The sequence below is a fragment of the Triticum aestivum genome, chromosome 7D (assembly GCF_018294505.1).
Source record: "Triticum aestivum cultivar Chinese Spring chromosome 7D, IWGSC CS RefSeq v2.1, whole genome shotgun sequence".
In the NCBI taxonomy this organism is placed as follows: domain Eukaryota; kingdom Viridiplantae; phylum Streptophyta; class Magnoliopsida; order Poales; family Poaceae; genus Triticum; species Triticum aestivum.
Window position 1 is genome coordinate 66,537,030 of NC_057814.1, and position 10,970 is coordinate 66,547,999.

Below are 10,970 nucleotides of genomic sequence, written 5' to 3' on the forward strand. Positions count from 1 at the left end.
CTATATCGGGGACGGCAAGGAAGCACGTCCCAGCTGTCGCCGCCTTGCCTGGTTCCGACGCGCGTCCGAGCTGATGAGGCGTTGCCGCGCCACGTTGGCTGGCTGCTGGGCTGGTGCGGTGGTGGAGCCTTCAGGAAGATTTGCATGCCACCACGCAGGTGCTTGCTGAGTCGGTGTACAGGCCGCTCGTCGCCACGCAGGTGCCTGCCCAGCTGGTTGAGCTAGCTGCTGCATGGGGACGGCGGCGGTGTCTTGGCAGGCGTGGGCCCGGCTGTGGTCCCGCTGATGCCCTCGGCAAGGGCCTTGCCAGGGCCCCGGCAAGGGTCTTGCCGCGGCACCGTGGTCGTCCCCGGCAAGGGTCTTGCCAGGGGTCTTGTGGATTTCCTCGGCTAGGATTCCGCTGAGGGTCGCCGTCTTCTAGTCCTCATCTGATCTTGTGTATTTATGATCTTGAGAAAGATCTGCATGCCACCACGGAGGTGCCTCCCGAACCTTGGTCCCAATGTGGTTGGCGGCGTTGGAAACCTTGGGCTCAAGGGAGGCGCGCTCCGTTGGCGTCAGGCAAGTTGCCCCGGCAGGGCTCTTGCCGGGGCTGCGAAGGCTGCCCCGGCAAGGGTCTTGCCGGAGGAGTCCACCTCGCCCTCTTGCTCTTTTTGTCTCTTGGTCTTGGCGTTGCTTTGGTTGCCTTGCGCTTCGGTTTCCCTCCTCTGCCCTGCTAAGTGTGGCCGTGGGCAAGGCTCCGACTGCCCATGCACAAGTAAAGGGGTCAAAAGGAGAGCCCCTACTTTTGTACACCGACAGATATCGTCTCTAATCATCCGGAGATTTTTCCCAATACCAATCTTGGAGATTACCTGCCCAACGATGTACATTATGATTTCTTGGAGGAGGACGAACACAAATACCATTACGGGAAACCTCTCGTCAAAGATGAAAGATCTCTAACAACGATGATGCGAAGATTCCATGATTGGTACATGAAAACCTGCAGAGAGTCTGGGGGGATGAATACTTTGACGCTGAGAGTTAAAGAGGAGCATGATCTCGTTGGAATTGATTTGTTGTCTGTTCCATTTGAGGAGTTCTTCCAGTTTTTCAATCAAAAGGCCCTCGATAAATTAACGGTCACTTGCTACTGTCGGTAGGTACTGTCATTAAGTCTCTATATATAGCTCAGCTCTTTCATTGCATGTATATATAATTACCCTCACTATATTATGCAGATTGAAGATCACCGAATTGAAGAAAAGACAAATCGGTAATATTGGGTTCATTAACACAAATCTCATAGATCAATTTACGGTTGAATTTCAAGCCAAAGATACCGAGGCCAACTTGTTACGATCATTGGTAATAAATCAAAACAAAGATATAATACTCTTTCCTTACAACTTCAAGTGAGTGTTACTGTCTTGTGCATATTCGGTTTTCCTTATTAGTTGAGGTTATAGTAATGTAATTGATGAGTTATGCATGCGTGCGCAGGTTCCACTATATTCTCCTAGAGATTAAGCTTGAGCAGGGACTAATAACCGTCTTAGACTCGAGACGAAAAGATCCCAGGAGTATGCGGACATGACTGAAATGCTCGAGAAGTAAGTTAAATCGATCATTATCGCGCCATATCGGCAACTTTGTTCACTTCCTGATATCAAGTAATTGTTTTCTTTGTCTGGTAGGGTTTGGAAAAAATTTACCTCAAAAGCTCCGGGACTGCCGGGGAAGCTGCGAGTTAGACACCCGAAAGTAAGTACTACTAGCTAGTTCTGCGCATCTCCTAGTGATTCAAGCGCTAGTTTCATCAATACCATTTAGCATGCTTGCTTATCAGTTTGATTGACCTCTATTTCCTGTAAAGTGGTTGTGGCAGGAAGCTGGGAATAATTACTGTGGATACTACGTTTGCGAGTCCATCCGCCACACGACATGTGAGAGGGGATACTCTAAAAAACAATATGAAGTGCGTAAGCAATAATATTCACAATTTTATTTTATTACCATCATTTGTGTTGAGTTTCATTAATTCATATATATGTATTGACCCCCTTCTTCAAATTAATAGATGTTTCAGATGCGGGAAGAACTCCTAGCACCAGATCGCATGCGAGCAATTCAAGAGGAATTGGCGGCATTCTTTCTTGACCACGTGATCAATAAAGACGGAGAATACCATCTGGACCCTGAGTTCATATATAATTAGGGGATTATATTGTAAGAGATCTTATATTGTATATATGTAGCCAGTAACGTCGGATAGATATACGAAAACTTGTTGTTTGACCAATCTCTCGGAGAAGGAGAGGTTGATATCACTTCTCTCTGTATGCATATGTTCATGACGATCTTCTGTACTTAATGGTTTCCTTCATTTGCTTACTAGCTAGCGTGTCGAGTCCTCTCTATACGTATAGTACGTAGCGTCGACCAAGCACAGAGATAAGAAAGGACACCTCTCTATTAATTAGCTAGCTAACACAACATATGAAACACCTAAATTAACCCCTCAAAACCCCCTAAACCCACCCCCTTCCAAAACAAAACCTCAGCTCCTGCCAGCTGCTGACGCCTGGATGCCTTTTGGTCCCGGTTGGTGCTACCAACCAGGACCAAAGGCCCTCCTGCCTGGACTCGCCGCAGAGGCCACATGGAGGCCCATCTGCCCCGGTTGGTGTAAAAACCGGGACTAAAGGTATAGGGCTTTAGTACCGACCCTTTAGTCCCGGTTCCCCAACCGGGACAAATGGGCCTTACGAACCGGGACAAATGGCCCTTTTTCTGCTAGTGGACGCTGATGTCGACAAGGTGCCTGCAACGACATGAAGGCTTGGCTGCACCACGGGCTGCATGAGATCTCTGGGTTTGGTGGTGCCGGCACCCCAGGCCGCCACATGCCTCATGGAACCAACTGGCATGATGAGCAGGATCACAGCGCTCCCCTATACCCGGCGTGGCACGACTGGTTGTGTGCGAGCTGGTGCGCCGGCGTGTGTGTGAACGCCATCTCGCCCGGTTGCCACACTGACACTCCATGTCGCGTGACTCGACGCCGATGACCTGCAAGTGCAACATTGAATCAAGACGGAGGTGGTGTGCCGCAGGCAACAACAAATAACGCGCACAAGTGTTTGACAAAATGACCACGCCGTGGAAAAATAGATACATTTCCACATGGACACGCCCAGTCAAAACCATGCCACATCATCTAAAAAAACCAAGTTTGGTTTGAAGAGTTCAAGCTGCAAATTCTATGGCTTTATATTCGAGGGACCAAATCTAGACTTCTTTAATAGTTGAGGGTCGAAAAATAGAATTTTCTCTAAATAGTAATACAAAATTTATCGACTCTCCAAAAACATATGCAAATATAACTTAAATCATAACATCTTATAAATGGTCCATACAAATGCTTTGAAGGAACTTAAAGTAATATTTGTATACTAGTAGGAACAAAGTTCACTTGCCCCTACTGTGAGGACAACATCATATGATTCTCACGCCATACTGAATACAATCTCCATTTCTTCAACAACGACATCTCCAAACTAGGGTATATTGTTCATGGTGACAAATGGACTCGAAGGAGTTTGCAAATCGAAGCTTGAATTTTGGTTATTAGCACCAACTGTAGATTGCAAGGCAAGTGCTTGCCAGAAGTTAAAGCTATTCTCCATTTTCCATGGGTTAGCATCATCGAGCTCCACGTCGTTGATGCTGTAGCGTTGGCTTCCTGACCCTTTGCTCTTTAGCCTCATGAAGTACTTCTGTGCATGGCTTGAAATCTGGGTCGGAGTCCTACTAGTGACGAAGTGCTTTGATATGTCCTTCCATTTGCCACGGCCACATACGCTCAAGCCATGGAGAAAGAGCCTAGATTAAACAGGAAACATATTTAAGATGAATAGTTAGGTTATATTCTTGACCAAGGACACATTGATTATTTAATATATCGGTAAAAAATAAAAATGCAATAGTTGGAGAATTAAAACTTTAACCAAACATTAGCCCTCATGCTAATCATTACAATGATGTTTGTTTTATCTTTTATGGTGCTATTGTATAAGATGTGACATCAGATGATTAAAGACGAATAAGGAATTTCAAAATTACCAAGGTCATGTTGATAATAGATATAAATAGCCCATGATAATACTCGCAATCATAACTTCATCACTTTTGGTTGTAAGGACAAGAGTCAATGGTATTCACTTATTAATGGAAGCACTACAATGAAATAAACTTGGATGTTCCCAAACAAAATTTATACATCCTGGAATTATTGCTTTTGGTAAATGTCAAATAGGCACTATGAGTACAGTGTAAATAAAAAACAAACCTGCCGTCTCATGAGAATGAAAATCCACATAATGCTTAGTTAATATGCTTTCTTTCAAAACACATCCGACATTTCCATACGAATAATCAAAATGAATGAAAATATTAATAGTCTCATGGAAAATTAGGATGAAACATGAATAACCTATGTTCATCAGGGGTCCAAAACCCCTTGGCACGTGGTGCAAGCACTGGTTGGTGGATGCACGTCTTATTCTCCAACACCACCTTGTTCGGCTCCACCGTCGGCACCTCCTCTTGACTATCCATGGTTTGCCTAATATCCAATGGACAACCAAACAAAAAGTCGGTTCCTTCCATTGCGGCCTCCTCTTGCAATCCAAAGTTTTTACTCATTGGGCCATCCACGGTGTAATTGACACCATGGTCACTATTGGTAACATGGCACTCCTTCTTTGGACACTGCAACATATGCATCCCTGCACCAAGATCAACATACAAGTTTGTTACCTGTTGCATGCTCTTCCTAGGGAACCATGTTTGGAGCTCGTCCATCATCTCATGCTTCTTGTTCTTACCATGGCTGGTGCCATCATTGTAGTAATTGTTGTTGAGCCCATCGATGATTGATCTAGCCCCCTCTACCTCAGAGGGGGTCCACTCCTGGTTGACTCTTGGATTCATGGTTGAAAGTTGAGGTTATTTGAGGGAAAAACTGTTGAGATTTGGATAAAACTATGAGAGGTATCAAACCAAAAGAGTGTCTGAATGCAGAGGGTGAGGAGGGGGGCATGCTACTTATAGCATCACCATATAGCAAATCTTCTTGTAATGGTAAAGCATGCTTAATTATACTATAGATGATAGTGAAAAGTATCAATTACATGAAATATCGTATCCAGTTTATGACGTATCGAGACTCACAATTTCATATCTGGTAATAACAATCAAAACATAACTCTTGTGCAATTAATAAGTGTAATGAGCAACATGTGCTGGAAAATGATTAACTAGTATGCCATGGTATAATAGTGTGACAGAGTTGTTGCTAACACATGGTAAGTCAATTTCCATCTTGAGAGTAGTGGTTAGCTTGTACACTCATGGTGTGCAGTATAGATGTAGGTTCAATTTAACCTAGTGCATGCATATCAACAGACATTGCCCCTATTCTTATAGTGGACTACTCACATAGTGGATTACTACTACCTTCATTAGAGCACCAAAAATTCTATCATTCATAGATGCATTTAATTAGAAGTGATATGTCTATGCACTTTCGGTGCACAACGAACGTATATTTTGTTTGTATTTGTAATATATACCTCACCAAAAATATATATACCTACGTTACATATATGACTCATTAAGTGCTATCTAATTGAAGCATATCTCACTGTTTGTCGTAATATTGCGAACACTATTCAACTTGCCATGTGATAGTGTAAAAGGTCAAACGTTGACATTAATGTCTTGATCTTGTCTTGATCTCTTTTAAAGGATATTTTAAATAATATATAAATGGCAAAAATTGCATAAATCTTTTCCTTCTCAAGATTTAAAAGCATTAGCATTTAGATATGCATTGCGTTGACGAACGACCGGTCGCATGGGTGTATGATGCAAGAATGTTCATGATGATTGTTATTTTTATGCTGATCACACCCTAGTTTAAACCGATTTATTTCATAAAATCCAAGATATTTGCTCTGATATTGCTACTAATGATTAATGAATGCAAAGGATTCAAAATTCCTCTCTTGTTTTGTTTCCATGGTAAATTAGGATAAACATGGACGAAATCAAGCATATATATGGAAAGGAGTAAACTCAAGGTAAGAGATATCAAGTGGGAGGTGGACCAGAGCGCAAGCCGGAATCTGGTACAAGCACACAAGCGCTCGTACCATACACCTGCGGCTCCCGGAGGTCTATCCTGACAACTATCATAAAGGGGCCTTTGTCAAATTCGCAATAGAGCATCGACTAGAAACTCATCTCTGTAACAGAAGCCATTCACCAACCCTAGTTGCCTCTATTTCCCATCTCATCTCCATAGCCACCACCATCTTCACCACTGCAACAAACCACCTCCAAGTTAGTTATACTTGTAACCGTGTATCGCACCGACAACCATTGTAAAACATATTATCAATAAAGCATTCATCTTGATGTGTTCAGTCATTGATTTCTTCTTGCTATCTATCCGCCATGTGTGAGTAATTCGGTAAGGTCATGTTTGAGGCATAGCCTTGCAACTCGATGTATTTGTTTGAGGGGTCGATGGAATGACTTTGAACTAACGTCATGTATGTGTGAAATAAAATTGCATCATAGTTGTCTTTTATCTCTCTCATTTTCTTCATCACTGCAGGTACCTAGGATCATGGAGTTTGAGGCACGAGGAGGCTAAGGGCAGGGAGAAGTTAAACCGCTATTCTGAACACAAGTAACATAAATTTTAGTATGGTAGCATGGATCCAATCACTGGGGATACATGAGGTGTAGTCATTAAATGCATAATGTTTTTGTCTTATTTATCTTAATAACTGAGGTAAACCCACACGGCGGAAAGGGCCTATGGTTGGACCACTGACTCTTGATGTAGGGCACGTTCTAGTGAAGACTTAATTGGGACACATCCCCCACTTTGATACATTGCAAGCACATTTGAACGATTGTTTTCCAAAGCACAAATTAAGATCATGATGATCACGATCACAAATATATGGTTGTAAGAATCGAGTCCTCATACCCATGCCTATTTTCTATAAGTATTTTCCATAGCAACTTGTTTATGGTCTGGTTTAAAAAATGGAATTACTTCTCTTGCAAAACCTTGCTAGAAACCCTCATCACAAGTGCACGTCCTCTCGTGGGTTCGATAACTCAGGGTCACTCCTTGCGGAAAAGGCTGGGAACCTTTTTGCTATCCGTTATTGGATCACCAAAAGGACTCATAAGTTCATTGGGAACAACTGGGCTTTATAAGTACTAGATAACCATTGCACCATTGACACAAAGATCAATTGTATCCATGAAGCAAAGCAACGGTGACGCTGGATTTGCTCCAACTACAATGTTAGGGTATGTGATGGTATGCCAAACGATCATTCACTGCTGTAGTTAAGTCCTATGCAGGTGGTTTAAACTCCCTTTCGTTGACACACTTTGGAACTATCGCCTTGCGAAGGTGTGCAATGGGGGGTGATGTATACTATAAATTTATTCTTGTAGACTCTGTTGGGCCTTCAAGTACAGTGTTTTCTAGGACAACAACAAATTTCCCTCAAGTGGATGACCTAAGGTTTATCAATCTGTGGGAGGTGTAGGATGAAGATGGTCTCTCTCAAATAACCCTGCAATCAAATACAAGAAATAACTTGTGTCCCCAACACACCCAATACAGTTTTCAATTGTGTAGGTGCATTAGTTCAACGAAGAGATGATGATACAAATGCAATATGGATGGTATAAATAGGTTTTTATAATCTTAATATAAATAAAAACAACAAGGTAGCAAGTAGAAAACAATGAGCAAAACGGTATATCAATGCTTAGAAACAAGGCCTGGGGTTCATAATTTCACTAGTGCAATCTGTCAAAGTTACTAACATAATTGAGTCATATGAAAATCCCTCGAAGTCCTGTGAAGAATCATTCCAAAGTTTCTATTCATATCGGAGAAAGTAGGATGAAATCGCATAGGTAGTAAACCACCTTAAAGTTGTGTTTCCACTAAATCTATTGAACCACACCAAAGTGTCATAAATAATTCTAGAGATCGTACTCTGACAACACCATATGATACACATCAATCAACATGTCACCAAGATACCCCAATGTCACCACAACTATCCGCAAGTGAGACATGCATCAAGTGACCTGAAATCCAAAGTATTCAATCCAATAGCAAACGAACCTCAAAGAGCAAGATTCAATTCACCACAAAAGAGATAGAGGGGAGGAACACCATATGATCCAACTATATTAACAAAGATCATGGTATATCAAGATCGCCTCCTATCAAGATCATGAGAGAGAGAGATCAAACACATAACTACTAGTCAAGGTCGGCCCTGGCGTATGGCTAGAGGGACGACGGCCCAGGGCCCAGGCCGAGGGGGGCCCATGATCTGGTACACATGTAAAGTATATTATAGTCTTGCAAAAAATTGGAAGAAAATTAAGAGACAAAACAAATGTCGGAGTAAATGGCCACGGGTAGCCTAACCGACTCCTCCTGGCTCTTTGAAAAATTATCAGGCCGATCGGGCCTTCAAGTATCCAAAACACAGGGCCGCCTTCCCCTGGTCGGCTATCTCACAGGCCGACTACCAGAAGGCGACCTAACCTCCAAAAACCTTCCCGAAGATAACCATAAGATGGCCGACTCCCAGAAGCCGGCCATAAGTAGGCCGACTCCCAGAAGCCGGCCATAAGTAGACCGACTCCCGGAAGCCGGCCAAGACTGCACCCACCAGGGCTGCACGCACATAACGGCGATGAGACGGGGCGTGGCCACAGTACAGCCTGCCGCCCCCGAATCCCGGAGCATGCATGGCCACAGTGCGCCGTACGGATCAGCCATCCCTCGTCCGGCGCGGCACTGTTGCCATGTTGACCGTGACGTCACCCACGACAGGCGCTAGTACGGCCCGCGGGCGGCGGACCCCTTCGGCCAGAGAGACGCTCGAAGGCGGCCCGGCCTCCCCTAGTTGGCCTGGGGCGTAGCCGGCTCCCAATAGCCGGCTACCTCCCTCCCTCGAAGTATGTGCATCATTAAGGAGACAAGACGAGGTGAGGCTACAGTGAGAGCCCGCCAGGCGGCAGCACTGTAGCCACGCTTACCTCGACAAAGCCCTCGTCATCAGGGGCGAGGCAACAGTAACCAGCCGCCGACAAGGCCCCCAGGCGGTGGGGCCGGCCTGTCGACCAAGAGGCCGGCAGCCGGCGGGATCCACCAGTCGGCGGGCCCCAACGGCCGGCGGAGAAGCCGGCGAGCACAGACACTGACGGCTGGGACCCGCACCCAGTCGGATTACCATTGTATCCCTGGGGGGTAGGCCTATATAAACCCCCCAGGGCACCCATGCAAAGGGTGGATCTGGGAGATAGTTTTAGACACCGTGTAGAGGGAAGAGGAGAGCTAGCCTTGCCTTTCTTCCTCCTCTAGCCAAACAGCTCAAGGAGCACTTGTATCTACTTGTGTTGATCTAGTGATCATGCGGAGACCCCGCAGAGCAGGACTAGGGGTGTTATCTCCACGGAGAGCCCCGACCCTGGGCAAGATTAGCCAGCGTGCATGTCTTCGCCTTATCCCGTTTTCAGGCACCGGCGATGTCTTAATGGCTCCCACAATGATAAGCCACCCGTTGGCATTTGTCGCACCTACCACCCGACAACAAATGAGATGGGCTAAGGCCCCATTGTCTTAGCAGATGCCTAGCGAAGCGAAGTAGCGACGCGAAGTAGCGAAGCGTCGCTAGACGCCAAGCACGTCCGCAAGCATACGCGTCAAATCAATCTGAAGATTTCATCGTTTCGCTTCCTGCCTTCTCTCTGTTTGTTCGTCTTCGTCAACCGTCGCAGAATCGCAGGCGTCACTCGGCGCCTAGGCCACGGCCGCTCCTAGTCACCGTGGCACGTGGGCGCGGCAGGCAGCCTGCTATTGCATGATGCGGCCGTGCCGACGACCCGACCATCCGGCATCCAGCGGCATTCTTCCATCCTGTGCGACAGTGACTCGACGTCAGCGAGTTCGTCCAGTCTTTCAATAAACCATAAATACGTATTGATCTATGATCCATCCCCAATTTCAGTGTACACGAAGCATCAAGTTTCTGATGTATAAATTTCTAATTCAATCTTTCATGGTACGTATTTTATCCATCCTAAATTTTCGTGTACATGCCTAGGGTTCAGATGTATAAATTTCTATGTACATGCCTAGGGTTCTGATGTATAAACATTTTTCTGAAGCACTGAAGTATTATTGTTGTCGATGGAGTCAGTCGAATTTGGTTCTTATTTGAGATAATCATGTCATGTCAGTTTCATTTTGACATCTTTTAGTCTTTCTGTCATAATAATGATTTGGTCATAGGACTCAGGGGCCCATGTCATCGAGTTCGCCCTAGGGCCTTCCAAAACATAGGGCCGGCCCTGCTAATGGTACATACCCTCAGCCCAGAGGGTGAACTACTCCCTCCTTGTCATGGAGGCAGCGAAGATGATGAAGATGGCCTCCGGTGATAGCTTTCCCCTTCGGCAGGGTGTCAGAACAGGTCTCCAGATGAGAGCACTTCAGAACGGAGGCTTGTAGTGGCAGTAGGACTCATCTAGGTTAACTTTTAGGAGTTTTGGAATATAAAAGAATTTTCAGTGTTGGAATCACGCCAGGAGGGGTCCCAAGGGCCCCACAAGTACTGATGGCGCGTCCCAGGGGGCGCTCCCTTGAGCCTGTGCCCCCCCCCCCCCCCCCCCCCCCCGGAAACTTCTTGGGACTTCGTTTAGTAAAAACAGGAACCGACACTAGGCACTAAGTTAATAGGTCAGTCCATAAAATTAATATAAAAGTATACCAAAACCATGTAAAACTCGTGTAAATATAGCACAAATACTTCATAAATTATAGATACATTGGAGACGTATTAGCATCCCAAAATTTAATTCCT

The 10,970-nt window shown here is 45.1% G+C and overlaps 1 protein-coding gene across 1 annotated transcript; it reads right to left on the bottom strand.

Moving 5' to 3' along the window:
* Window positions 1–3,542: 3,542 nt before the first annotated feature.
* Window positions 3,543–4,977, bottom strand: LOC123169640 (uncharacterized). The gene is made up of 3 exons (XM_044587511.1): window positions 4,804–4,977; window positions 4,478–4,755; window positions 3,543–3,867 (listed from the first exon to the last, which is right to left on the bottom strand). The coding sequence occupies exons 1-3, from the start codon at window positions 4,975–4,977 to the stop codon at window positions 3,543–3,545; spliced, it is 777 nt and encodes a 258-aa protein (XP_044443446.1).
* Window positions 4,978–10,970: the final 5,993 nt, after the last annotated feature.

Excerpts from the sequence above, each read along its gene's own strand:
- LOC123169640 (XM_044587511.1), bottom strand. The coding sequence starts at position 4,977 with ATGAATCCAAGAGTCAACCAGGAGTGGACCCCCTCTGAGGTAGAGGGG. Across the intron at positions 4,756-4,803 it reads CTAGGAAGAGCATGCAACAG|TGTCCAAAGAAGGAGTGCCA; the intron begins GTAACAAACTTG and ends CATATGTTGCAG. Across the intron at positions 3,868-4,477 it reads TGGACCCCTGATGAACATAG|GCTCTTTCTCCATGGCTTGA; the intron begins GTTATTCATGTT and ends TGTTTAATCTAG.